General features: G+C 55.4%; 6 protein-coding genes and 1 pseudogene across 9 annotated transcripts in view; 6 read left to right on the forward strand and 1 right to left on the reverse strand.

The window, feature by feature from the left end:
• On the forward strand, positions 3705 to 6348 carry LOC108633874 (hemoglobin subunit zeta). The gene is made up of 3 exons (XM_018040089.1): positions 3705 to 3824; positions 5557 to 5761; positions 6001 to 6348. The coding sequence occupies exons 1-3, from the start codon at positions 3730 to 3732 to the stop codon at positions 6127 to 6129; spliced, it is 429 nt and encodes a 142-aa protein (XP_017895578.1). The 5' UTR covers positions 3705 to 3729; the 3' UTR covers positions 6130 to 6348.
• On the forward strand, positions 6875 to 7650 carry HBM (hemoglobin subunit mu). The gene is made up of 3 exons (XM_013974522.2): positions 6875 to 6988; positions 7144 to 7348; positions 7461 to 7650. The coding sequence occupies exons 1-3, from the start codon at positions 6897 to 6899 to the stop codon at positions 7587 to 7589; spliced, it is 426 nt and encodes a 141-aa protein (XP_013829976.1). The 5' UTR covers positions 6875 to 6896; the 3' UTR covers positions 7590 to 7650.
• On the forward strand, positions 9054 to 9840 carry LOC102168680 (hemoglobin subunit alpha-1/2). The gene is made up of 3 exons (XM_018040090.1): positions 9054 to 9197; positions 9306 to 9510; positions 9615 to 9840. Exons 1-3 carry the CDS (start codon positions 9103 to 9105, stop codon positions 9741 to 9743), a joined length of 429 nt encoding a protein of 142 aa, XP_017895579.1. The 5' UTR covers positions 9054 to 9102; the 3' UTR covers positions 9744 to 9840.
• On the forward strand, positions 12551 to 13335 carry LOC102168959 (hemoglobin subunit alpha-2-like). The gene is made up of 3 exons (XM_018040091.1): positions 12551 to 12699; positions 12801 to 13005; positions 13110 to 13335. The coding sequence occupies exons 1-3, from the start codon at positions 12605 to 12607 to the stop codon at positions 13236 to 13238; spliced, it is 429 nt and encodes a 142-aa protein (XP_017895580.1). The 5' UTR covers positions 12551 to 12604; the 3' UTR covers positions 13239 to 13335.
• LOC102186172 (hemoglobin subunit theta-1) lies at positions 15021 to 17530 on the forward strand. Of its 2 annotated transcripts, XM_005697335.3 has the most exons (3): positions 15021 to 15595; positions 15734 to 15938; positions 16038 to 16215. In XM_005697335.3, exons 1-3 carry the CDS (start codon positions 15501 to 15503, stop codon positions 16164 to 16166), a joined length of 429 nt encoding a protein of 142 aa, XP_005697392.1. In that variant the 5' UTR covers positions 15021 to 15500; the 3' UTR covers positions 16167 to 16215. The 2 variants fall into 2 exon arrangements, with proteins under 2 accessions (XP_005697392.1, XP_017895581.1); XM_018040092.1 differs by having other exon boundaries at positions 15021 to 15938; positions 16038 to 17530.
• LOC106503561 lies at positions 17662 to 19528 on the forward strand (annotated as a pseudogene).
• Positions 24001 to 27894, reverse strand: part of LUC7L (LUC7 like) — a 28994-nt gene continuing 25100 nt past the window's right edge. For all 3 annotated transcript variants that reach the window (XM_018040094.1, XM_018040095.1, XM_018040096.1), the window contains 3 exons: positions 25486 to 25515; positions 24958 to 25125; positions 24001 to 24344 (listed from right to left, as the gene is read on the reverse strand). In XM_018040094.1, the coding sequence (XP_017895583.1) occupies positions 24203 to 24344; positions 24958 to 25125; positions 25486 to 25515 (340 nt within the window). In that variant the 3' untranslated portion in view covers positions 24001 to 24202. The remainder of the gene's footprint in view (positions 24345 to 24957; positions 25126 to 25485; positions 25516 to 27894) is intronic.

Raw genomic sequence — 27894 nt, forward strand, 5'->3', positions numbered from 1 at the left:
TCCCTGGATTCATCCCAGCCTTTCGGCCCCCTGCCCCGACCTGAGTTTCTGGGGGCTGAAGGTGGCAGTTCCAGGCTGGCGTCCTGCAACCAGGTTCTAATCCAGTCTGACTTACTTTGCCTGCTCCTTCCCCCGTCACCTCCCCACCGGTCCACTGCACCCCTGCTTATACCTGGTACCCTCCATTCTGGCTGGAGACCCCCCTGCTGGGGAATTCCCAAGATGAGGGGCTGGCAGTCTCCTGTGGTCCCTGCCCTCTCCAGCCTGGAGCCCAAACGTCACCCCTGTCCCCACTGATCCCAGTCCTGGAGCAGAAAGGAAATGGTTTCTGCTGAACTTGACCTCCTCACAGTGACCGCCACCGCACCGGGCTGCGAAGGATGCTCACAGGGAGGCTCAGGTGGCTAAGCTTGGGACTGAAGTCTAAGCTTCAGAGTGAGCTTCCCAGACAGTTGGTTCAAGTTCACCCTCAGGGCCAGCTGTGCTGGGCACACTCTTGCTGGCCCGAGAGACTAACAGTGAAGGGAAAAGCATCAGTACATTGGAGGCAGTTCAGGGAAGTCAGCTCAACAAAGAAATACACAAGGGTGAGTGGTGACCCAGGAGTCTGTGTTCTTCCTCTGTGTTGTTGGTAGGAACAGGAATCCCGACCGTTAGGGAGCCTGTGAGGACAGGACGCTGGCGGGGCCCCTGGAGCGGGCGGGGAGCGGCCCTGCGCATGCGCTGTCCGGGCGCGGGGTTGTCACTCCACCGATGGCTCACTCCCAGGAAATGGATAAAGAAGGGTCACCTGCACAGGTGAGGAGGACAGAAGGGAGCTTTCACTTTTTAAGCTGTGCTTTCTCCAGGGCTGCTGTTACAAATAATATGTATAATTTGAAAATTCTTAAAATATTAATTGAAATACATGCAGAAAACATATGTTAAAGAAAATGTAGAAAGAAGACCCTGAGTGTGTGCGGACAGTGCATATGTGTCTGGAGACTGATTGTATGTGTGTCAAAAAAAAACCAAGTTACAAAAATACACGCTGAATCCACTTGAACACTGAAAAGGAATAAACAGATTCTAATTGTCATGTGGGAAAATGCTCGTCCACCCCAGGTAATAAAACCAGGTGTCCCTACACACATTATTAATACCACCCACAATCCAGAGTTGGAACTGGCCAGCACGTGAACATGGGCTCCCTTGGCACAGCGCTGTGGATGGGGTGTTGAAGGGGATCAGCCCCTTCTCAAAGCACCCCTGCTGCTTCCTCTGCGGCAGTGGACAAGGGGTTGGGGGGACACATGAGAGGAGCAAGACTCCAGAGGACCAAGGCCTGGGCTCTGGGATGGGGGAACCCCCGGCTCAGACACAGAGACCGGGGCACGGTGCCAGGCCGTCCACAGCTCAGCTCCACCTCATGGCACCTGGTGGTTCCAGGAACCTGTGCTCAGGAGGAAGCCCCGTGAGAACATGCAAAACCAAGCAAGCTAGAACTCCTGCAGTCCCATCACCTGGGGACAGTTGTTTACCAGTCTGCTGCCTTCTATCCATCCCTTCCTTCCATTTAAATAATATTGGGGGGACTTCCTTGGTGGTCCAGTGGCTAAGACAACATGCTCCCAATGCAGGGGGCCCAGGTGTGATCCCTGGTCAGAGAACTAGATCCCACATGCCACAGCTAAAGATCCCATGTGCTGCAACTTAGACCTGGCACAGTCAAATAGAAATATATCCATATATACTACCACGAGCTACCACCGCACACCGGTCAGAATGGCCATCATTTAAAAGTCTACAAATAAGTGCTGAAGAGAGTAGAGAAAAGAGAACTCTCCCTCACTGCTGGTGGGAATGCAAGTTGGTGCAGCCACGATGGAAAACAGTACACAGGCGCCTCAGAAAGCTAAACATGGATTCCCATATGATACAGCAACCCCATTCCTGGGCATATATCCGGACAAAACTATAATTCAGAAAGACACATGCACTCCTATGTTCATAGCAGCACTATTCACAATAGCCAAGACATGGAAAGGACCCACATGTCCACTGACAGAGGAATGGATGAAGAAAATGTGGTATATGCATACAACGGAATACTCCTCAGCCATGAAAAGAACAAAATAACGCCATTTGAAGCAACATAGAGGCAACTAGAGATTACAATACTAAACGAAGTCAGACAGAGAAAGACAAACAGCATATGATATCACTTATATGTGGATTCCAAAATATGCCACAAACAAACCTATCCTGGAAAATGAGGACAGACTGTGGCTGTCAAATAGGAGGAAGAAAGGGGGAAGGAGGGACTGGTAGATACAGACTATTGCATATAGAGTGGATAAACAGCAAGTCCTACTATCTAGCACAGGGAACTATATTCAATCCCTTGGGATAAATCATAATGAGAAAGAATATGACAAGGACTGTATATGTGTGCATAACTGAGTCACTTTGCTGTGTGGCAGAAATTAACAGAACCTTGTAAATCAACCATGTGCTGTGCTGTGCTTAGTCGCTCAGTCATGTCCAACTCTTTGTGACCCCATGGACTTTAGCTTGAGAGGTTCCTCTGTCCATGGTGATTCTCCAGGCAAGAATACTGGAGTGGGTTGCTATGCCCTCCTCCAGGGGATCTTCCCAACCCAGAGATCAAACCTGAGTCTCCTGCTTTGTAGGTGAATTCTTTACCATCTGGGCCACCAGGGAAGCCCAAGAATACTGGAGAGGGTAACCTATCCCTTCTCCAGAGGATCTTCCCAACCCAGGAATCGAATCAGGGTCTCCTGCATTGCAGGCGGATTCTTTACCAGCTGAGCTATGAGGGAAGCCCAAATTAATTGTGGTATATCCAATTTCTTCCCCTTCTTATTAAAACAATCCTATCTTTCAAGAGATGTGCTTATAAGGAAATGTTTATAAGAATTTAAAAATTTTAATTAAGCTATAATCTGTTTAATTTTGTATATATATACATACTCGTGCGAGAACAAGGAGCCCATGAAGCACATAGAAATGGTTGCCTTGGGGAGGAGGAGATAAGCTAAGAGGGTAAAGCAGATGAGGACACCAGCTGGGATGGAAACCTGGGAGGGAAAACTGTGGGTTTCTGTGCCCCAGGCACTGCGTGAAGGGCCAGCCCCTCCCCTGGGTGCCAGCTGGCAGAGGCCCCCACCAGGCATCTGGGGGCCTGTGGGTGGAGGAGACCTCAGAAGGAGCCTCACCCAGGTGAGGAGGGGGCTACAGCAAAGGCTGGAGAGGGCCAGAAGCCAAGACTGTTACTCCCACCTTGCGACAGCTGGCTTCATTTTTCTCATCAGGTGGAGCCGCAGAAACTTAAAGTAAGAACACAGAGCGCTTCTGGGAGGGATGCCCCCCAGGTCATCCTTCCCTCAGAGGGACAGGCAGGTCAGGGACAATCGTTATGGAGGCTGGGCCCTGGGCTGGGTGGACACACGGACCCTCGGCCAGGCCAGGGCCCCTATCTCCCTGTGACCTGCCCTGGCTGTGGCTCTGCAGGGGCAGCCGAAGTGACAGCCCCTCAGCCATTAAGCCCACCAGGCCCTGACCACCCGCTGTCACTGGAAATGATAAGAAACCCACCCCATTGCCCCCTCCCTTCTCCCAGTGATGACCCTGGCCCCAACCCTGGTTCCACATATATAAGGGGACCCTGGGGGCTGAGCATCACCAACACCAGTTTTCAGTAAGTCAAGCTCCCGCTCAGCTGCCACCATGTCTCTGACCAGGACTGAGAGGACCATCATCCTGTCCCTGTGGAGCAAGATCTCCACACAGGCAGACGTCATTGGCACCGAGACCCTGGAGAGGTGAGCACCAGGTGGGCTGGGGTAGAGCCTGGAGGGGACCTTGTGGGTCAGTGAGGTCAGGAGTCAGTGAGAACAGGGGTCAGTGAGGAGGGGTGACTGAGGAGGGTGAGTGAGGAGGGACAGTGAGGAGGGTGAGTGAGGAGGGGAGAGTGAGGAGGGGAGAGTGAGGAGGGTGAGTGAGGAGGGTGAGTGAGGAGGGAGAGTGAGGAGGGTGAGTGAGGAGGGTGAGTGAGGAGAGTGAGTGAGGAGGGTGAGTGAGGAGAGTGAGGAGGGTGAGTGAGGAGGGTGAGTGAGGAGGGAGAGTGAGGAGGGTGAGTGAGGAGGGGAGAGTGAGGAAAGTGAGGGAGGAGAGTGAGTGAGGAGGGGACAGTGAGGAGACTGAGGAGGGGTGAGTGAGGAGGGAGAGGGAGGAGAGTGAGTGAGGAGGGTGAGTGAGGAGAGTGAGTGAGGAGGGTGAGTGAGGAGGGTGAGTGAGGAGAGTGAGTGAGGAGGGTGAGTGAGGAGGGTGAGTGAGGAGGGAGAGTGAGGAGAGTGAGGAGGGTGAGTGAGGAGGGGAGAGTGAGGAGAGTGAGGAGGGGTGACTGAGGAGGGTGAGTGAGGAGGGACAGTGAGGAGGGTGAGTGAGGAGGGGAGAGTGAGGAAAGTGAGGGAGGAGAGTGAGTGAGGAGGGTGAGTGAGGAGAGTGAGTGAGGAGGGGAGAGTGAGGAGAGTGAGGAGGGTGAGTGAGGAGGGGAGAGTGAGGAGAGTGAGGAGGGTGAGTGAGGAGGGGAGAGTGAGGAGAGTGAGGAGGGTGAGTGAGGAGGGGAGAGTGAGGAGAGTGAGGGAGGAGAGTGAGTGAGGAGGGAGAGTGAGGAGGGAGAGGGAGGAGAGTGAGTGAGGAGGGTGAGTGAGGAGGGTGAGTGAGGAGGGAGAGTGAGGAGGGTGAGTGAGGAGGGAGAGTGAGGAAAGTGAGGGAGGAGGGTGAGTGAGGAGGGAGAGTGCGGAGAGTGAGTGCGGAGGGTGAGTGAGGAGGGAGAGTGAGGGTGAGTGAGGAGGGGAGAGTGAGGAGGGAGGAGTGCGGGAGGGTGAGTGGAGGAGGGGGAGAGTGAGGAGGGAGAGTGAGGAGGGAGAGTGAGGAGGGAGAGTGAGGAGGGTGAGTGAGGAGGGTGAGTGAGGAGGGAGAGTGAGGAGGGGACAGTGAGGAGGGGACAGTGAGGAGAGTGAGAGGGGTGACTGAGGAGGGTGAGTGAGGAGGGACAGTGAGGAGGGTGAGTGAGGAGGGGACAGTGAGGAGAGTGAGGAGGGAGAGTGAGGAAACTGAGGGAGGAGGGTGAGTGAGGAGGGAGAGTGAGGAGGGTGAGTGAGGAGGGAGAGTGAGGAGGGAGAGAGGAGAGTGAGTGAGGAGGGTGATTGAGGTGGGGTCATTGAGGAGGGGTCAGTGAGGAGGGTCAGTGAGGTGGTCAGTGAGGGGGTCACTGAAGATGGTCAGTGAGAAGGGTCAGTGAGCATGAGCCGGTGAGGAGTGTCTCGGTGGTCAGAGGCAGGAGGAGGAGGTGATGGGGGCGGTCTGAGGGTCACCTGTGTCTCTCGGGGCCCAGCACCCAGGTCCCCACAATCACGTGGAGGGAGGGAGGCAGGGAAGGAAGGAATGACCGGCAGACGGGCGGTCAGGGTGAGGTGGCCGGGCCGTACTGAGCAGCGGCTACCGCGAGAGTCACCCGGAGCGGTCACTAAGGCGCCCGCCCGCCCGCAGGCTCTTCTCCTGCTACCCGCAGGCCAAGACCTACTTCCCGCACTTCGACCTGCACTCGGGCTCCGCGCAGCTGCGCGCGCACGGCTCCAAGGTGGTGGCCGCCGTGGGCGACGCGGTCAAGAGCATCGACAACGTGACGAGCGCGCTGTCCAAGCTGAGCGAGCTGCACGCCTACGTGCTGCGCGTGGACCCGGTCAACTTCAAGGTGGGCGCGGGGCCCCGGGGGCGCCTTTTCGGGGCTGGGGTCCCGGAGTCCCGGGGCGGGAGGAGGTCTCTGTGGGCGGGTCCCGGGGCGGGGCGATGTCTCTGTGGGCGGGGTTTGGGGCGGGGCGGGGCCTCTGGGCGGGGCTGCTTCTGGGGCCGGGGTCCCGGGGGCGGGACGAGGTCCCAGAGGCGGAGCTTCGTCCGGGCAGACAGCACTGACCGCTCTCCCTCCCTCCCCAGTTCCTGTCCCACTGCCTGCTGGTCACGTTGGCCTCGCACTTCCCCGCCGACTTCACGGCCGACGCGCACGCCGCCTGGGACAAGTTCCTGTCCATCGTGTCCGGCGTCCTGACGGAGAAGTACCGCTGAGGCCGCCGCAGGACCCCAAGAACAGGCTTCGAGCCCTCCTCTTCCTCTGCACCCTATTAGTGTTTCATAGGGACCCCCAATAAATGGATGAGGATGGAAGGAGCCTGGTCGTGCGTTCTCAGTATTGGGGGAAAGAGGGAAGAGTGACGGGAGAGAATGAGGACTTGGCAGGAACGCAGCCCAACACGGTGTCACCCCCCAGCCTGGAGTGACTCCAAGGGGCGCTTTGGAGCGGTCCTTGGCCTGCAGAGCCCAGAGTAGCGACCGGAAGGAGCAGGGCAGCCCAGCACCGTCCACGCCGCGTTCTCGGGTCAGACCTGCACTGGGACCTCTGTCCCACCCCGTGTCACCCAGCCTGTGGCTTCACTCGGCGCGATGGGTACGCGTCGGGACTCAGACTACTTCCCTCAGAGCTTGTCATCCCAGCTCACCGCTGCGAAGACCCCTGAAACCTCCTGGCCCCTCAGATTAAGGGGGCTTCCAGCCCCACGTTCTTTCTCCCTGTCCCTCCATTGGCTCTGTCTGGCGGAGCAGTAACTTTGCCTTCAGAGGAATAATTGCAGACCCCTCTAAAGTCTGCAGCAAAGGCACCCACACACGGCGTGATTTAGTTTCTCCGCGGCGAGGAGGACCTGGGTTGGCGACCTGGGTCGTCAGGTTCTCGCCGCGCTCCTGAAGATAAGGGCGGGCGGGGCGCTAGGGGGGGTGCCCGCTATAAGGAGGCCGGGGCAGCGGGAGCGGCCCCTAAAGCACGCCACGCCAGCGCCATGCTCAGCGCCCAAGAGCGCGCCCACATAGCTCAGGTCTGGGACCTGATCGCCGGCCACGAGGCGTCCTTCGGGGCGGAGCTGCTGCTCAGGTGGGTTGGGGCGGGGTCTCCAGAATCGCTGGGAGGAGGAGACCAGGGTGCTGGGCCCGAGTCCCGGGTTGGTGGCGAGTCTGAGCGGGTTTTCCCGGGGTCTGGGCAGCGCAGACGCTGGAGGGACCGTCCTCCCCACATCCCTGCTCCCGCAGGCTCTTCACTGTGTACCCTAGCACCAAGGTCTACTTCAGACACCTGGGTGACCAGCCAGACGAGGTGCAGCTGCTGAGCCACGGTCAACGCATGCTCCAGGCGGTGGGCGTGGCCGTGCAGTACATGGACAACTTGCACGCAGTCCTGAGCCCGCTTGCGGACCTGCACGCACAAGTGCTGCGCGTGGACCCCACCAACTTCCCAGTGAGCCATCCGGGGCGCAGCAGGGCTCGCGGCGCAGCCGAGGCGGGCGGGGAGGCGTTCGGGGAGGCGCCGGCGAGGACAGGGCCCTTCTCACCGGCCTCTTCTCCGGCAGCTGGTGATCCAGTGTTTCCAGGTGGTGCTGGCCTCCCACCTGCAGGGCGAATACACGGTGGAGATGCAGGCGGCGTGGGATAAGTTCCTGACGGGCGTGGCCGTGGTGCTGACGGAGAAGTACCGCTGAGTTCCGTGCCCCGCGGGTCTAGGTCAGCGAAATTCAATAAACAGGCCTCAATAGGCTGGAACCTGCGCAGTGTGGTCTTTGGGGAGCAGACGGACTGACGTCGAAGTCGCGGGGCGGAGAAGCTCCGGGTCCTGGGGGGAGACTCCTGGAACCGTAGGGCGCAACCCTGAATCTTTGCTGACAGTGGAACCAGGGGCCCAGGAGCGGGGCCTCTGGCACGCAACACAGCCTGAATGAGGACATTTCCAGGGCTGACAGTCCTGGGTCTGGAACCACCTGGCACCCTGAGACAGTTGCCCTCCTGGGGCAGCGGCATGTGGTGGGCCCATCGAGTACCCCCTTTTGGCATCGCGGCTGCCAGACCGTTGGCTAAGCACGTCCTCATTCACTCTCATTCATTTCCATCACTAGCTTCCTCAGGAACTGCAAGCGTCAATCTTCCCCTCCTTAACACACTGTAGCAGCACCAGAGACCCGCAGCCAAGTTTCTGGCCTGAGGTCAATCAGACTTGGTGGCCCAGGGATCCCTGGACCCTCACCTCAGTTCCTCGCCCATTTCCTCCTCCAACTCCAGTGCTCAGTCTGTGGTTGCCTGGCCCTCGGCCGAATTAGTCTCTTCCTCTGAATCTCCTGGGGCAGGGACACATTCCTAGTCCACATAGACACACTGTGTGACACTATGCATGTCCCTAAGCAATCTGAGCCTTGTGCACCCACCCGACCAAAAAATCCCCAACTTCACTGGGTCTTTGAAGTGATTTTTGAAATAATAATTCTAAGGAAGGCTGGTTGCCTGGCAGGCCGAGTCTACCCGACCCCCACCCCAGCTCCAGCACTCTGGGTCAGCCTCTGAGGCCCCAGGGGCATAGCGCCCCATCTTACACACAGACAGACAGAGACACACACACAGTCAATCTCTCCTTGGCAGTACTGGAGCAGAGATCTTAGCGATCAGTCCAGAGCCTTTGCAAAGACAAGAGCCCAACCCTCCAAGCTCTCCAGACTCTGAATGAGGATGGTTCCCTGGATGACAGTCTCGGGTATGTGCAGGGCTGGACAGTCAGTGACCAAGTTCGAAGGGGGATGCTGGACACTAATCCCTCACCCAGACTGGGCAGAAGGCCCCTCGGTCCATGCCCTTTAGTGCGAAAGCAGCTTGCTTCACTTCGGAAAAGACTGTGCTCCTCTCCCAGGCTGGCAAACGGAAAACTCGGTTCCAGGGGGTTTGGGTGGCTCAGAAAAGTGTGTGAGCTGTTCGACCCACAGGACCAGGGTAGAAGGTACCATAAATAGCTGGATTGCAGCCAAAGAGGGACAGAAAAGGGGCCACCTTGGGACCCCGACACCCTACACCCTCTCCAGACCCACCTTTCCAGGCCTCCACCTCCTGGCCCCGCGCCAGCCAATGAGCGCAGCGCGGGCGGGCGTGCCCCTGGCGCCGGGCGCATAAAGGCTCGCGCACTCGCAGCCCCGCACTCTTCTGGTCCTGACCCAGACTCAGAGAGAATCCACCATGGTGCTGTCTGCCGCCGACAAGTCCAATGTCAAGGCCGCCTGGGGCAAGGTTGGCGGCAACGCTGGAGCTTATGGCGCAGAGGCTCTGGAGAGGTGAGCACCGCACCCGTCCCGAGGGGACCGGGCCGCTCGCCGGGCGCCGGGGGCGTCCTTGTCCCGGGCCGCTCGGCCTGAGCCCGGCTTTCCCGCCTCTTCACCCAGGATGTTCCTGAGCTTCCCCACCACCAAGACCTACTTCCCCCACTTCGACCTGAGCCACGGCTCCGCCCAGGTCAAGGGCCACGGCGAGAAGGTGGCCGCCGCGCTGACCAAAGCGGTGGGCCACCTGGACGACCTGCCCGGTACTCTGTCTGATCTGAGTGACCTGCACGCCCACAAGCTGCGTGTGGACCCGGTCAACTTTAAGGTGAGCTCGCGGGCCGGGCCGGGACAGACCTGGGCTAGCGGGGCAGAGAATGCCGCGGCGCCCCCACCCAGCCCCCGCCCCACTGACGTCCCCTCTCTCGGCAGCTTCTGAGCCACTCCCTGCTGGTGACCCTGGCCTGCCACCTCCCCAATGATTTCACCCCCGCGGTCCACGCCTCCCTGGACAAGTTCTTGGCCAACGTGAGCACCGTGCTGACCTCCAAATACCGTTAAGCTGGAGCCTCGGCCACCCCTACCCTGGCCTGGAGCGCCCTTGCGCTCTGCGCACTCTCACCTCCTGATCTTTGAATAAAGTCTGAGTGGGCTGCAGTGTCTGTCTGTAGCCTCCGGTCTCTGCGTCTGCGAACCGGCCGGGGTGGGCGTGGTTCTCAGTCTCTAGGAGTGGGAGGGTGGAGGAGGGCGGGGAGCTAAGGCTGAGGGTCCCAGAATCTGCTGAACCAAGTTCCCCTCCTGGGAAGACTTCCAAGGGTTCTCTCTGAGGTGGGGAGTGCTGAAATAGCCACCCTGTTTTGAAATTTTTCTGATCCCCCTTAAACATAGATGAAAACAAAAAACAAACCACACAAAGAGGCTCTTCCTGGTGCAAAAGTAGGGGCAGGACAACCTCCAGGAGATTCCACTTCCTCCCGATCAGAGACAAGGGGGGTTGGAACAGGGGTCGCAGCCCAGGCACCCAGTGCTGGGTCCCAGGAACTCTCTGGGGCCTTGCGGGGGAGGGGCAGTCAGTGAGAAGAGGGGCCTCGAGCTCGCTTCCGCCTTCAGCAGGCTCCTCCCTCCCTTGTCCCTGGAGTCAGCGAAACTCACCGTGCCCCCAGCCCTGCGTTCCCTGGCCTCTAAGCCCCCTCCCCACATCCGGGCTCCTGGGGCTCTTGGCAGTTCTGCCTTGGTCCTGTGAGCAATCTTCAGAAAGGCCCTTGGACTCCACACTGGAACCTCGAGCACCCCACCCACCCTGTAGCCCTTAAGGACCCAATCAGCCCCTCCAGCCCAGCCCTGCACCCCCACCCCTCCACCCTCATCTTCAGGGCAACTCCTCGTTGGATAAAAGGTGAGGAGGGTGGCGGGGCCACTGATGATTAGGTTCTTTTGGGGCAAGGACCTCTGAACAGCTGCGGAGTTACTTCCCCTCTAACCTTCAGTTCAGTTCAGTCGCTCAGTAGTGTCTGACTCTTTGCAACCCCATGAATCGCAGCACGCCAGGCCTCCCTGTTCATCATCATCTCCCGGAGTTCACTCAGACTCACGTCCATTGAGTCCGTGATGCCATCCAGCCATCTCATCCTTGGTCGTCCCCTTCTCCTCCTGCCCCCAATCCCTCCCAGCATCAGACTCTTTTCCAGTGAGTCAACTCTTCGCATGAGGTGGCCAAAGTACTGGAGTTTCAGCTTTAGCATCATTCCTTCCAAAGAAATCCCAGGGTTGATCTTCAGAATGGACTGGTTGGATCTCCTTGCAGTCCAAGGAACTCTCAAGAGTCTTCTCCAACACCACAGTTCAAAAGTATCAGTTCTTCGGCGCTCAGCCTTCTTCACAGTCCAACTCTCACATCCATACATGACCACAGGAAAAACCATAGCCTTGACTAGACGGACCTTACTCTTCCACTATCCCGCGGCCCCATTCACTTTTATTTAAATGTAGAAAATAAATGAAAAGTTAAAATCCACCTACGTTTTCACAAGGGACTTCCCCAGCAGCTCAGTGGTTTAAAAAAAAAAATCTGCCTGCAAAGCAGGAGATGCAGGTTCCATCCGTGGGTTGAGAAGATCCCCTGGAGGGAAATGGCAACCCACTCCAGTATTCTTGCAGGAAAATCCCATGGACAGAGGGCCCTAGTGGGCTACAGTTCATGGGGTCGCAAAAGAGTTGGACATGACTGAGCGACTAAACAACAATGTTTTCACACGTGCACCTTTATGTTATTCAAAAGAGTGAGAGTCCCTCCATCCTGTCTCCCCAACCCCCACAGAAACAGCTGAGGTTCAAAGTCTGGGACTGAGCCCACTGGCTCCTATTCTGTGCTGAGGGGATGCAGTTATGTCTATAACTGTACTTTTTTTCCCCAAAAAAATAGCATTCTACCTTACACATTTTTTCCTTCAACTTTTTCTTCTCACTGATCTGTGTCTCCTCTACCTATTTTCTGGCCAGTTCATTCAGTTCTGTCTCACTTATTTCGATATTCCTGTTAATTTTCCGGTAAAATCCTTTGTCAATTGTTCTCATAAGTCATTTCTCTTTTCCTTATGTCTATGCTGGAGGTCTTCCCATATTATGAATGGAAGACTTCTGCTGAGAAACGTTCCAGTCTTGCCTTGAAACGGCCGGGCTGCAGGAACCAGCACCTGGGAGAAGAGACTTGAACCCGGACTTGAACTCCTTGCAAATTCTGTAACCCGCTCTCAGTATCTGTTCCTTCCAAGACTGCCACTCAGTTGCACCCAAAAACTCTCTGCGGAAAGAAAGGAAGCTCGAAGCGCCAAGGCTGAAGAGGAACAGGAGGGTTGGACGGGGGTGGGGAGGAATTCGCTGATTACATGTGAACGGTGAGCCAAGTGTGTTGCGTCGGGCTGCCTCTGGCATGGACTAGGCGCACTCAGTCGCCCGTTCCTTCACTGATACTGCCCAAGTTTAAAATGCCCAGAGTGTGCCAAGCTTAGGTCCGGGGTGGGTAGCACGGGCTGACTTCCTCCCTTCCGTTCTCAAGACAGCTGGGGAACTCCTGCAGGATGCAGGAGCGGGCATCTACCCAGCTCCACAATCCCGCCCCTGCCACCTGGCGCGAGGCTACCACGTCCGGGGAAGGTGGACGCAGCGGGCGGGAAGCAGACGGTGGAAGCAAGAACCCCCGGTCAGAGTCCAGGTCTGGGTGGGTGAGGGAAGCACCCATCGCCCGGCCGGGCGCAGGTCGGACTCCGCGCGCCCCCTGCGGTCCTGGTCCGGCCGCGCATGCCGCGTGCCAGCCAATGAGCGCAGCGCGGGCGGGCGTGCACCTGGAGCCGGGCGCATAAAGGCTCGCGCACTCGCAGCCCCGCACTCTTCTGGTCCTGACCCAGACTCAGAGAGAATCCACCATGGTGCTGTCTGCCGCCGACAAGTCCAATGTCAAGGCCGCCTGGGGCAAGGTTGGCAGCAACGCTGGAGCTTATGGCACAGAGGCTCTGGAGAGGTGAGCACCGCACCCGCCCCGAGGGGACCGGGCCGCTCGCCGGGCGCGTCCTTGTACCCGGCCTCTCGGCCTGAGCCCGGCTTTCCCGCCTCTTCACCCAGGATGTTCCTGAGCTTCCCCACCACCAAGACCTACTTCCCCCACTTCGACCTGAGCCACGGCTCCGCCCAGGTCAAGGGCCACGGCGAGAAGGTGGCCGCCGCGCTGACCAAAGCGGTGGGCCACCTGGACGACCTGCCCGGTACTCTGTCTGATCTGAGTGACCTGCACGCCCATAAGCTGCGTGTGGACCCGGTCAACTTTAAGGTGAGCTCGCGGGCCGGGCCGGGACAGACCTGGGCTAGCGGGGCAGAGAATGCGGCGGCGCCCCCACCCAGCCCCCGCCCCACTGACGTCCCCTCTCTCGGCAGCTTCTGAGCCACTCCCTGCTGGTGACCCTGGCCTGCCACCACCCCAGTGATTTCACCCCCGCGGTCCACGCCTCCCTGGACAAGTTCTTGGCCAACGTGAGCACCGTGCTGACCTCCAAATACCGTTAAGCTGGAGCCTCGGCCACCCCTACCCTGGCCTGGAGCGCCCTTGCGCTCTGCGCACTCTCACCTCCTGATCTTTGAATAAAGTCTGAGTGGGCTGCAGTGTCTGTCTGTAGCCTCGGGTCTCTGTGTCCGCGAACCGGCCCAGGTTCTCATTGCCTCGGACCAAGGAGCTCTCAGGCAGCTAGAGAGAGAAGGGGAAAACTGGACGGAGGGGTGGGGGTGCAGCCTGCCCCACTGCCACTACCTGGGATTCTCTGGGCAGCCCTCACCCTCAGCCTGGAGTGATTTCTGAGTATCTTGGCCCTTCCCTGAATTCATCCCAGAGCCTTGCATGTTCATCACGGAGTTTTTTGTGCAAATGATCAATTTGTTGGTGGACCTCCAGCCACGACTCAGAGCTCTCCCGGGGCTGCTCCCGGAGCTGGGTGGTGCCGAGAACACAGAGGCCCTCTGGGTGCCTCCCTCCCCACCAAGTGCCTAGAGGAAGCTAGGGGTGCATAGTGCCCTTACAGAGCCAGGCCAGGTCCTGGAGGCACCTCTGTCACCTGGTACACACCCCCCCCCCGACACCCACTGGGCCATTGAGGGTCTGAAGGCCTGATTTGGGGGGCCCAGCTCAGGATCCTGAGGCCTGCCCTGCCCTGCACTGCCCTGAGGCCCACTGACTCCCCCTGGCGCTGCTGTGGAGAGGAGAGCCAGGGGCAGGGCACCTACACTCAGAGGTGCTTTCTTCCTGTGGAGAATGCCCCTAGCGCCTGCGGCTTGAGGTGTCCAGTCCTGGCAGTGGTCCAGCCCCAAGCTTTCAGCTTGGGAAGCAGTGTCCTTTCTTCCCTGGGCCCAAGAGTCTCTGTCAGAAAATGGATGGCAAGTTTCCTGCCTCAATGTGCTCTGCTTTTAGCATATGAGCTCAGTAAGAGGCAGTCTTCCTTATTTTATTATTAGGCAAAATGAGAGCCTGGACTAAAAGCAGAAACAACCCAAATGTCCATCGAGAGATGAGAGGACAAACAAAATGTGGTCTAAACAGACAATGGCATGTTACCCAGCCATAACAAGCAATGAAGTGCAAATACGAAAGACCGTGTGCTGCATGGCTCTATTCACATGAAATGTCCAGAATAGGCAAATTCACAGAGGCCAAGAGCAGACTGGTGATGTCCAGGGGCTGGAGGGCAGGCGTTATGGACTGACTGCTGATGGGGACAGCGTTTCTCTTTGGGATTACGAAAAAGTTCTGGAATTAGATAGTGGTGATGGTCACACAGTGAATATGATTAAATCACTGGATTGTACACCTGAAAATGGCTAAGACAGTAAATTTTATGTTATGCAAATTTCAATGCATTTTTTTAAAGGATGTATAGTGATGCCTGGCACAGAATGAGTGCTACATGGGTATGAGCTATTATGTGGGGGATCTATCCTGTACTGTGCTAGGTCGCTTCAGTTGCGTCCAACTCTTTGCGATCCTATGGACCACAGCCCTCCAGGCTCCTCTGTCCATGGGATTCTCCTGACAAGAATACTGGAGTGGGTTGCCGTGCCCGCCTTCAGGGGATCATCCTGACCCAGCGATCGAACCCTTGTGTTCCCAACACTCATGTCTCTTAAATCTCCTGCGTTGGCAGGTGGATTCTTTACCATTAGCGCCAACTAGATTTCTATTTGGGATAAGAAAGTTCTGGAATTAGTGGTGATGGTAACACATAGTGTGAATGTAGTTAAAGACACTGAATTGTACACCTCAAATGGCTAAGACAGTAAATTTTATGTGAATTTCAATGCATTTTTAAAAAAGGATGTATAGTGATGCCTGGCACAGAATGAGTGCTTTATAGGTATTGGCTATTATTTTTAGGATCTATCCTAGCCACTCTGAATGCTCATTGTCCTGAAAAGGGCATCTGCTATGAACCAGGAACAACCTTGGGAAGAAGAAGCTGTTACTTTCCTTATATACCATAAATGAGAAAACAGACTGACGTTCAATGCCAAACTCCACGCTAAAATTCAGGGCCACCTAATATTGACACATACTAAATATTAGTTTCCAAAAATAGGGATTTCAGGGTCCAGGGCGATTGGGAAGGCCCCAGGTCAGAGCTGACGCTCCGTGGAGATTTCCTAGACCCCTCCTGGCCGGATTCTGCGACCAGAGGCCCGGCGCCCCCCGGAGGCCAAGGGGGCAGCAGGCCGAGAGGCGCAGGCGCAGGCGCATCCCGGGCTTCACCGAGAGGCCGAGAGCGCGGCAGGCTGGTCTCCACGATGGTGCTGGCGCCGGCGGACCGCGCTGCAGTGCTCGCGTTGTGGCGGAAGCTCGGGACCAACGTCGGCATCTACACGACGGAGGCCCTGGAGAGGTGCGCACGGCCCCAGCGCATCAGGGCTCACCTGTCTTCAGCGGGCTCGGGGGATGCGTCCCCCGCCGTCCGGTTCCGGAGCCCTTCCTCCCGAGGCCCGGCCATCAGGACGCGCCTCACTCGCCGTTCCTCCCGCAGGACCTTCGTGGCCTTCCCTTCCTCCAAGACCTACTTCCTTCACCTAAACTTGAGCCCCGGCTCCGCCCAGGTCAGAGCCCACGGCCAGAAGGTGGCCAACGCGCTGGTCCTGGCCGTGAACCACCTGGACGACCTGCCGCGCACCCTGTCGTACCTTCGCGAGCTGCACACGCACAAGCTGCGCGTGGACCCGGTCTTTTTCAAGGTGAGCTCGCGGGTGGGGCCGACGCCCGTCGCCAGGGGAGGGGGCTCCCCCCAGGCAAGGGGTGGTGCACCGCGTGGGGACCACTCTGTATGTCTGCAGCTGCTGTGCCACTGCCTGCTGGTGACCCTCGCCCGGCACTACCCCGGAGACTTCAGCCCCAACATGCACGCTTCACTGGTCAGGTTTCTGAACCACGTGATCTCGGCGCTGGCCCCCAGCAGTGGCTAAATTGGGAGGGTGGTCGCTGGGGGCTCCAGTGTTTGAGTAAAGTCCGCAGACAGAGTCCCAGCTGTGCCCGTGTTCTTTTCTAGGGGCCTGACGAGGGTGGGGTGGCGGTGTGAGTGGGGGTGGGACGTCCCTCCCAAGGGGAAGCGGTAAGTCTGGACAAGGGGTCTCCACTCACACGTGGTAAGCCGCGACTCACCATGCCTTTGAGCGTGGCCACTTGGAGGTGTCGGCTGGGGCTCTGGCCGCTCGGGACCGGGCGTCGCGGGCCCCAGGGGCCCCGCCCGGATCGTCTTCCCCGCTGCCGCCTTCAGACACCTCATATGCACCTAGTTAGTACCGCCGGGCACAGCTTGCGAGGAAATTAGGGACGGGCGCCCCTGCCGGGGTGGAGCGGGACTGCGCCTCCTGAACGCCCAGGGCACTTGGAAGCTTGGGGTCAAAGGTGCCTTTGCCAGACTCTGGACCTGGTCGGAGGAGGTGGCGCCTGCAGCGCACCCTGCCCCGATTCCACACAGCAGACAGAACTCAGAGCGTCTTCCTTTAAAAATTTTTTCTCATGGAATCAATCACGGTCATCGCAGAAACTTCAGGAAAGGACTCCCAATTGCTGCACCTCAACTGCCCATGCCTTCCCGTGGGTTCCGGCCATACATTGCTTAACAGCATGAATTTTTCCTTCTTCACAATTTCACATACAGGAGTCGTCCTTATGTATATCTCAGCAACCTCAGCACGTTTTTTTTCTTTCCCTATTAACTCTATAATTTACTTTTTCACTTAAAGGAAGCGCTTGAGGTCTTTGGTGCATTAATTCCTCTTGGGCACTGAGGCCACTATTCAAACAAGAGTCACTGTGAACACGAGTGCTGCGCTACTAGGACAGTCCATCGGGTTCCAGAGAGGACCACCAAGTGACCAGGGACAGCGGTCACACCAGAGGGGTGACTCACACCCCAGTGGGGAGGGGCGGTGGCACATTTGGAGAGATTTCTCATAAGAATATATTCAGTTTCACACTGACATGATCAGAGGAAATTTAAAACACAGAGATCGCAGCAGCTCCCCCTAGGCAGGGCCAGAGAGGCAGAGAAGACAGGTACTTGATCTAATCCCAGGAAAGGTATGATTTTTCACTTATGTTTTCTACTTTCACAACTAATTTGCAAAAAACCTTGCCCTCAGTATTTGTAGCTAAAAATCTATGCACTAACATTGTCATGCCCTTGGGGGATTTGTTCAGAAGTGTAATTTCTGGCTTTTTGAGAATATTGCCACAATTGCTTTCCTGAGTTTCGCCAGATGAGAGCCTGCACCCTCGGCAGCCTCACTTGCTCGCAGCTAGAGGAGCGCCACCCACTTTCCAGGGTAGCGTTCTTCCTCAGGTTGACCCAGATTTGGCCTATTTCCCTCCTGGTATTTCCTGGGGGGACTCTTTCCTCCAAATAATCCCAGCCCCTCTTCAGGTCTCTGGGCCCAACCATGCTCCATGGCTCTGCCTGTTCTGAGCTGCCGTTTCTGATCTACACCCTCATTTATGACAATTAGGAATGCTGAATAAGACCCTTTTCACCCTCTAACAGCAAGTGGATTCGGAATCTTCAGACCAGATAACCAAGTGAAGGTGAGAACTCAGATGTCACAGCACCTAAACCACCTGGGTTCTGAGCTATTTGCCACAATGAGCAATCGAGCTGAGATTCTTTTTCCTTATGGGCTCACAGTTTAAAGGGCCAGTAAAAGGTGATATACCCAACAGGTGACTTTCCCATAAACCTGGGGCCCTAAAGATATCCCACTGGGTTATCCTTTCTCCAAATACAGGGACTGGCAAAAAGAAAGAAAAAACAGAAACCAAAAAAAAAAAAAACCTTTTCAGCAGAAAAGAAAAAAATGCTTCCCTAATAAATTGAAATCACATGCTGATACACAAACACATCCCCCCTGCCCACCCCCCACCCGCTGAGAAAAAAGTACTTCACAGGCCACAAGGTGCCAGGGCTGACACACTCACCAGGCACACAGGTCAAGGCGCCTGCATGAAAGCCAGCAGGCACTGCAGATGCCATTCAGTGCATCTGGGTTTGAAAGATCTGCAGGGAACCACAGAATATAAAGGCACATAGGAGGACTTACCTGGTGGGCCAGTGGTTAATCTGCCTGCAACTAAACTTGAGTGCCGCAACTGAGCCCATGTGCAGCAAAGAAACTTTAAAAAGATAGAAATAGGCCTTCTCAGAGTGTGGAGCAGTGTGGTGCTTGTGAGCTTCCAGCATGGCGCTCCGGGGCCAGGGCCAGAGGGTGCAGAAGGTGCTGGTGCAGCGCATCGATCTCATCTTCAGATGCTTGCAAAACAGATCGCAGACTCAGGTGTGTGGCTTTATGAACAAGTGAATATGCAGATACAGGGCTGTACCGTTGGTTTTGATGAGTATATGAACCTCATATTAGATGATGCAGAAAAGATTCATTCTAAAACAAAGTCAAGAAAACAACTGGGCCAGATCATGCTAAAAGGAGAAAATATTACTCTGCTCCAAAGGGTCTCCAACTAGAAGTGACAGATGAAGTGAGAAATTGTTTGACATTCTCAAACAGTGTCAAGAAAACAACTGGGTCAGATCATGCTAAAAGGAGATAATACTACTCTGCTCCAAAGTGTCTCCAACTAGAAGCAACAAAGTGAGAAATTGTTTGGCAATACCGTTGGTTTTTAGGTGTCCTTTGTTAGAGATGTAGTTCTAAAACATGTATTCACATTGTTCTGCTCACCCTTATGTTATTACCAGATGACAATAAATGCTATGGGACTCTTAAACAATGGAGGAATTCCCTGGTGGCCCAGTGGCTCGGACTCCACACTTCCGCAGCCCAGGGCACAGGCTCAGCTCCTGGTCAGGGAGCTAGTCTCACTTGCTCTGTGGTGCATGGGTTGGTCAGTCAAGTTCATTCTGGTTTAACTTTCTGGCCAACCCAATATTGACTATGTGACTTAAATGACTCAAAGGATAAAGATCAGACAAGGCTTAAAGATGAAATGTGCAAATACAGTAATAAGAATTATCAATGGATCTAGAGACTAAAGTGGACCCTGCAACGCTCCCTGCTGGTGTTCTCATGTGGTCACCTCCCCTTGTGTGGCTGTTTCGTTGCTGTTTTTAAATTTTATTGGCATATAGTCAATTTACAATGTTGCATTAGTTTCTGCTATATAACAAAGTGAGTCAGTTATACAGACATGTAATAGTTTGCATTTGTTAACCCCAAATTCCCCATCCATCCCTCACCGAAGCTTTTTTTAATGTGGTAAAATACAGGGCTTCCCTGTTGTTCACTGGTAATCTGCCTGCAATGTAGCCAACCCAGGTCGATCTCTGGGTTGGGAAGATCCCCTGGAGAAGGGCATGGCAAACCATTCCAGTATTCTTTCAGAGAACTCCATGGACAGATGCCTGATGGGTTACAGCCCATGGGGTCACAAAGCTGGTCAGACATGACTGAGTGATTAACACTAACTCATGCAAAATATAGGTAACAAACACCAGTTCAACCACTGTAAAGAGTATGACTCAGTGGCATTCACTTCATTCACAACAGTGTGCCATTCACCACCTCTACCCAGCTCCAGAACTTCCTCACAGCCCCAAAGGAAGCCCCGTGTCCACTACCAGGCATCCCCCTCCACACCTCTCCCCGCCCAGCCCCATGGCTTTACTGATCTTGGCCTTTCCATGTAAATGTACACAGCTTGTGGTCTCTCGTGTCCAGCATGTTGCTCAGCACAACATTCTCAAGGCTTATTGGTGCTGGACCTGCATCTCATTCTGATGCCCTGATGCTCAGGAGCTGTGGGACAATTAACGCGTGCTGTCTGTGGGGATTTTCAAGGAGAGCAGAGCTCTCTGGAAGGACTGTAGGGCAGATGAGGGCTCCGAGGAGCTGGCGATGTACCTCCGGGCCTGGGTCTGCAGTGTTTTGTGCTCTCTTCTGCTCAGAGGTGGGCCCTGGCCTGGGGCTGAAAGGCCTGGAATCCAAGGTGGCTGGACTTGGGCAGGTGTTCCAAAGGGGACAGGAGCAGCCCCAGAAGGCCCAGGACAACGTAATACTGCCCTGTAACATACCATGCTATTGTTGTTCAGTTGCCCAGTCGCTTCCAACTCTTTGTGATCCCATGGACTGCAGCACGCCAGGCCGCCTTGTCCCTAACCATTTCCGAAAATTTGCCCAAGTTCATGACCATTCTATCAGTGATACCATCCATTCATCCCATCCTCTGATGTATCACACTAAACACCATTCTGTACTGCATACTTGGAAGTTGCTGAGTAGTGCTTAAAACTTATCAAAGGAAAAACTTCATTTTGCAAAATATATATATATCAAGTCATTAGCATGTACACATAAAACTAAAATAACATTTGTCAATTTAATCTCAATAAAAATTTAAAAGAGAAGGTGGCCAGAATCCAGGTGGGGGAAGTCCCCTTGGCCAGCAGTTGGTAGCTTCTCTCTTGAACCAAGAGGACAGTACCACCTCCTCGGGAGGGCAGCCCTGAGCCCATAGCCACCAGCAATGAAGTCAGGCAGGCAGGCTGGGGGTGGCACAGGGGAGGGCAGGGAAGGGGGAGAGCAGATGCAAGAGGGTGGCACTCCCCAGCACTGTGGGGGCTCAGGACATGCAGGGACTCCCAGGCTTCCCTCACGGGCTCCCAGGTGCCCCCGGGTGGGAGCGGAGGGCCGCCTCAGGTCAGGGTTCACTGGCACCTGGGGGCAGACCTCATGTTGACCCCTATCACATGCGAGCCTGTGCTGGGGATGTGGGTGAAGGTCACCTGAGGGCCTGGCTTAGGGCTCGTGCAGTGGACATAGAGCAAGCAGCTCACCGCGCCGCGATCGGGCCCAGGATGGCTCGGCCCTCTTCCCCTCGGTCCAAACAAGTGTCACCATCGCATGTGCCAATGACGAGAGCTGGGAGACCTGCTCTAAGCTGTCCCAAAGATGCCACTGAGGGCTTGCGGTCCAGCTCTCAGGGTGCTTCGGACCACCAGCGGCAGCAGCCTGGGTAAACAGCTACATTTTCAGTACCGGTACAGGCTAGAGTCAGGGGGGTGGATGAACCCTGTCGAACCACACTCAGAAGTAACTGACGTTGATCACAAGTCACGTTCTGCGATTCCAGAGACAGACAGCAGACCAGTGGCTGTCGAAGGCTGGGGCCGAGGGGCATGCCTGCTGGTGGGTGCGGGGCTGGGGGTGACGAGAGTGCCCCGATGCCACAGTGATAAACAAGACACCGCGAGCACACTGAAAACCACTAAACCGCACACTTTGAAGCGGCTGAAATGTTGAATTTTATGAGATAAGTTTATCTCCATCAAAATACAAACCTGCAAAAAAAGAAATCTGCATTCTTGGATCCCCACCCCAGATCCACAGGAAGCCTAGAGGGGCTCACACCACCTGCTACGACAAGGCCTCCAGGTGACAAGGATGAAGTCCCAGCACCGCTCAGCTCGGCCCCCAGAGCAGGACCACCCTGTTCAAGGCAGGGGACCCTTCCGAGGCACAGCCTCTTCTCCATACGAACAAACCACGGCTGGATACCGGCCCCAGCCCTAGAATCAATCCCTCCTGGCTCCCAGGCCAGCTGAGCACATGCACCTACTGCACAGCCGTCACCCTGGGAAGACGGCCCTGTGTCCGCGGGCCGCAGCGAGGGTCTGGACCCCCATGAAGGCCATGGAGTTCCACAGAGCAGGGCCAACACCGCCCCTCCAGCCCTCAGGTCCCCAGACTGCAGACCTGGGCCTTGCTAGAGAGCCCCCAAGAGAGGGACAGAAACCAAAGCATCCCTGGACAGACTGGGGCCTCTGTGCCACAACCCCCACCCCCGCTCCGCAGCGGAAGAGTGCGGCTGGGGGAATCCCCGAGAACTCGAGGACTAGAGGGGCCAAGGGCAGCACACAGCCCTGCGACTGACCGCAGGCCCCTGGAGATCTGCACCTATGGGCTCGGCCAACCCAACTCTCACCCAGGACTGCCATCACGGCCCGCTCCCGGCATCCCCATCCATTCCTGCTAAGCCGGCGCTTCGCCACAGCAGCGCTCTAACGAGGAGGTGAGGGCGCGGGTGAGCGGTGCCACCCCTGGAGCCGCGCTCACCCAGGCTGGGCTGTGGCCTCCAGAGCAGCCCGCTGCACGCCTGCCCGGTGGAGTGGAGCCAGCTGAGGAGCCGAGGCCCAGGGGGTGCAGGGAACCAGGCAGCCCCTGCAGTCAGGCCAGGGCACACCAGGGGCAGGCAGGTGCCTCTGGACTGACGAGCAAGCACCCAGCTGCAGGGGAGCAGAAGCTGCCCCCCAGGTATGCTGTCCCCAGCCCACCTGCTTCCTCGCTGGGACCTCCAGGCTCACTCTAAGGTCAGGGACACCATCTGCCCTCTGCCTCTTCAAAACCAGCCTCCAGGGATGGTAGCAGATAGACTGCCGCGCAACCGCACGTCAGAAATGAAAGTGTGCCGTCACCACGCAAATAGAACAGACCCCCAAACACCACCTCGGGAGGTTAAGAACGGAGACGTGAGGAGCTGGGCAGCCTTGGCCCTGGCTGCCCACTCAGTCCAGACCCCGCCGTCATGAGCCGGGTCGCAGGGTGGAGTCAGGAAGCACAGCCTGCTTCTCTGCCTGCCCCGCCACAACCACCTCTGCCCTCCCACGGCTTTCCGCCAACTCCTATCTACTTCCCACAAAGACGGCATGTCCCCTGCTCCCCAGCAGGTACCCACCCGGGCTCTCAGTGGTTACTCTGGCCCAGCCTGGCTGCAGGCCAGGGCAATACCCCTGGGCGGAGGGACATGCTGATGCCGCACCTCTTTTCCATGGACACAGCTGGCTGGGGAAGACCCTGCCATAGGACAGCAGAGCAGCCCACTACCCACATCCCTCCAGAGAGAAACAACCACAGTGAGGAGCCTGGAAGAGGACCACCGACCACGCCCTGAGGCTGGCAGCCACACGACCCAGACCCAGCGTCCATGTGCTCTGCACAGGGTGTGGGTGTGTGTTTCACAACATGGCCATCAGAAGCTGCCTCCAAAAATAAAACCACACATTCCCCTGATGAACTTTCCTGATGGCTCAGACGGTAAAGAATCTGCCTGCCAATGCATGAGACCTAAGAGACACAGGTTCGATCCCTGGGTCAGGAAAATCCCCTGGAGAAGGGAATGGCAATCCATTCCAGTAGGTTGCCTGGAGAATCCCAAGGACAGAGTAGCCTGGCCGCTACAGTCCATAGGGTTACAAAGAATCAGACATGACTGAGCACAGACACAGTCATCCTCCCTCTGGAAAGTGAAAAAATGAAAGAGCTCCCAGTTGTATCGTCAGAATAGCTCACTTTAGTCTCAAGATACAAGCAGAGGGGCTGAGGGAGACTGGATAATACCACCAGCCCTGCCAAGGGTGAGCAGAGCCACGACTGACCCCAAAGGTAACGTGCCCTCCTCTGCGGACCTCGTGGCCGTCACGTCGACCTTTCTGTGGGTCTTTGCTCGGAGTAACTCCGAGACAGGGAATTGCAGCTTATCTGAGCTCCAGCGCTGGGCGGAGGCTGCCGACCACAAACCAGACAGGCAGTCCTCCAAAGAAATGGGGGAAGAGAACAGCTTGGACCTCGGAAGGACACATGGGGCAGGGAGAGCATAAGGCAGAGGGGAGCCTGAGGATGAGTCACATTTCTGGGCTGCGTGCAGGTGACCCAGGCGTGCCCCCCACCCTGTGGAAGACATGGCAAGTCCAGCACAGCCAGGACAGCAGAGAACGCACCGTGGCCGCTGGGAGGCAGTCTGTCAGGTTGTTTATTCCCACTCGACATAACCCAGAACACAGGAGCAACTCTGTACACCTCTAGAAACTTACAGCTAGCTCCAAAACAATAGAAATGTTAAACTACAAAAGATGAGCTGTATTCCGCAAATAGAAAGGGTAACGTGAGGCCGTGTCAAACGCGGATCGGACTATTTACAGCGCCTGGGCGTGGGCTCAGATCTCGCCGGCCTCCTTCTCCTCTGACCTCCGCGATGCAGCCTTCCCGTTGGCACTCTCAAGCCTCCAGTCGGTGGCCCCCCGCTCACTCCGCCCGCGCTCCCAGGACTCCTCCCTGGAAGTCCGCTCTCGGGAGAACCTGGGGAAAGGGAACCAGAGGCTCATCGAGGGCTGGCCCTCCCTCCTGGGTGCTCCCCAGGCGCGGACACCGTGGACCCTCCACGCGAGGGAAGGGAAGACCCGCACAGCTGGGAGGGCCAAGCAGGAACCGCACAGGGAGGGCTGGGCAGCTAACACAGAGTGGCGTTTTCAGAGGGTTCTAGTAACAGGGACAGCTTTCCCTAAAATGCAAACAGTGCAAAGGAAAATGCAGCACGAGCTGATCCATCATGTAAAAGCACAATGGAGGAAAAGCATTACCAAAGCGAGAGGTGGTCATCTCAGAATATGGTCATCAGTAGTGTCTTTTTAAATCACAAGCTGGGTGAGCAGCCTATCAGGGCTGTGTGCACCACAGTGGCAGTGCGTGTGCAGCCCAAGCACAGCCTCGCCTACACGGGACACCTCTGCAGCTCTCAACTGTCCAGCCCTGAAGCCCCCTGCTGCCCCCAGCAGGTGGACTCCCAGAGCCCTGGGCCCCGTCAGGACCCTCAAGGCCTCAACGCTCAGTCCCTGGGTGACAGCCCCCAGGGTCTGGCGCACAGAGCAGGGCTCCACTCCTGCTGCAAATACTGAAGGAGCAGAGTAGTTACTTGTATTTCGAGCTCCGGTCCCTGGATGCCCGGCGATGGCCACGGCTGTGGCTCCGGGAGCGACTTCGGTGGCGCCGGTGTCTGTCCCGGGACCGGGAGCGGGACGACTTCCGCCGCTCTCTAGAAGTAGACCTCGACCGCCTGCGACGTCGGTCCCGGGAGCGTGACCTGCAACAGAGGCTGTGCTTACACCTTACTGCTGTATCTGCTCTCTCCTCCCAGACTTGTAACCCGGTTCACAATCGTCCCCTCAACACCACCCTGGTCACAAATAACTGGCCAGACTCGCCCCACCAATGCTTCCAGAAACATGCCAGGAACTTTCTGATCATCCTTCTCACTGACAGTGAACGCCCACCCCACACTGCACTGCGCCCCAACCAGGGCTCTCCTTCTAACCCATGCCCTGTGCCTTTTGTGACCAGCCCTGACCCCAGACAACAAATGCCAAGTTATAAAGGCTAAGTATCAAGAAAAAAGCACATGGAAAAGGACATCTTACTGAGAATGTATCAATGGAAAACCTACCTCCTGCGATCTCTTGTTCTTGATCCAGACCTAAAATGGAAAAAAAGATGAGCAATTTCCCAAAAACAGCCCAATTCCTTATAGCTGAGGGGAGGTGCCCCACGTCCACATGGTGACGAGGGTCAACTTCCCACAGGACCTGCTTTGAGGCCCGCCCCGGGGCCCCCACCTGTTGGAGGGAGAAGGAAGAGACCAGCACCCAGGGGTCCATGCTGCACTGAGCTGAACCAGTGGTTCTGCAAGCTTCACAGCGGACACCAACCCAGCTACACAGATAGTCACGGTGCAGGGCTGGGCAGGACACCCAAGCTCCAAACACAGGCTCACTTTCCTGGGAGTGCTGCAGGAGCTCTCGGAAAACAGTACACAACCAGCAATGGAAGAAATGCACTTGAGGGACCTTCCCTGGTGGTCCAGTGGTTGAGAATCCACCCTGCAATGCAGGGGACATGAGTTCAATCCCTGGTCAGGGAACTAAGATCTCACATGCCATGAGGAAACTAAAACCGCATGCCACAACTACTGAGTCTACGTGCTCTGGAGCCCATGTGCCTGATACAAAGATTCCACATGATAAGAGGAAGACCCTCAGTTCAGTTCAGTCGCTCTGTCATGTCCAACTACTTGCGACCCCATGAACTGCAGCACGCCAGGTCTCCCTGTCCATCACCAACTCCCAGAGTCCACCCAAACCCATGTCCATCGAGTCGGTGATGCCATCCAACCATCTCATCCTCTGTCATCCCCTTCTCCTGCCCCCAATCTCTCCCAGCATCAGAGTCTTTTCCAATGAGCAACTCTTCACATCAGGTGGCCAAAGTATTCGAGTTTCAGCTTCAACATCAGTCCTTCCAATGAACAGTCAGGACTGATTTCCTTTAGGATAGACTGGTTGGATCTCCTTGCAGTCCAAGGGACTCTCAAGAGTCTTCTCCAACACCACAGTACAAAGGCATCAATTCTTCGGCGCTCAGCTTTCTTTATAGTTCAACTTTCACATCCATACATGACCACTGGAAAAACCATAGCCTTGACTAGACGGACCTTTGTTAGCAAATTAATTAATGTCTCTGCTTTTTAATATGCTGTCTAGGTTGGTCATAACTTTCCTTCCAAGGAGTAAGCGTCTTTTAATTTCACGGCTGCAATCACCATCTGCAGTGATTTTGGAGCCCAGAAAAATAAAGTCAGCCACTGTTTCCCCATCTATTTGCCATGAAGTGATGGGACCGGATGCCATGATCTTCGTTTTCTGAATGTTGAGCTTTAAGCCAACTTTTTCACTCTCCTCTTTCACTTTCATCAAGAGGCTCTTTAGTTCTTCACTTTCTGCCATAAGGATGGTGTCATCTGCATATCTGAGGTTATTGATATTTCTCCCGGCAATCTTGATTCCAGCTTGTGCTTCCTCCAGCCCAGCATTTCTCACAATGTACTCTGCATCTAAGTTAAATAAGCAGGGTGACAATATACAGCCATGACGTACTCTTTTCCCTATTTGGAACCAGTCTGTTGTTCGCTACGTGCCTCAATTAAGATCCGATGCAGCCAAATAAATATTAAAAAAAAAAAAAAAAACACTTGACAACAAGAATGCACTTTTTATATCCTGTTCTAAGCAGCAATTTTCAACCTGTGAAGGAGGAAGTGACAAAAGATGCTGCTCACACACCATGTGGCCAGAGGGCGATTTGATAAGAACTCCAGGAAAATAATTTCCTTAACACCTACCAGTATTTATATATTAAATTCCTCTCTCCCAGGAATTCTAAGGAACTTTATATATACTCACATACATACAAAGATGATCGCGCTAGCACTCATTCAAAAACAGTTTTATAATAAGTCACCAAAAATTAAAATTAAAAAGCAAAGTTAACAAAAGCAAAAGTCAACAAATGGGACTACATCAGACTAAAAAGCTTCTGCACAATGAAGGTAACCATCAGTGAAATGAAACAGCAACTGAATGGGAGAAAACATCTACAAATCAAGTAACTGACAAGAGGCATTTATCCAAAATATGAAAAGAACTCACAACTCTAAATGGAAGGAAAAAAAAAAGAAGATTAAAAAAATGGGCAGAGGACCTGAACAAATATTTTGCTAAAGAAGACATACAAAGACCAACAGGGACATGAAAAATTGCTCCCCAACTTTATCCATCAGGGAAATACAAATCAAACCACAATGGGCGGTCACCTCACATCTGGCGGAGTGCTATCACCAAATGACAAGAAACACAGGTGCTGGTGAGGATGTGGAGAAAAGAAAGCCCTGCTGCTGGGAATGTAAACTGGTGCAGCCATTATGAAAAACAGGATAGAGGGGTCTCAAAAATTAATGGAACTGTAATATGATCCAGCAATTCCAATTCTGGATATTCACTTGATGGAAGTTAAATCACTA

The sequence above is a fragment of the Capra hircus genome, chromosome 25 (assembly GCF_001704415.2).
Source record: "Capra hircus breed San Clemente chromosome 25, ASM170441v1, whole genome shotgun sequence".
Lineage (NCBI taxonomy): Eukaryota > Metazoa > Chordata > Mammalia > Artiodactyla > Bovidae > Capra > Capra hircus.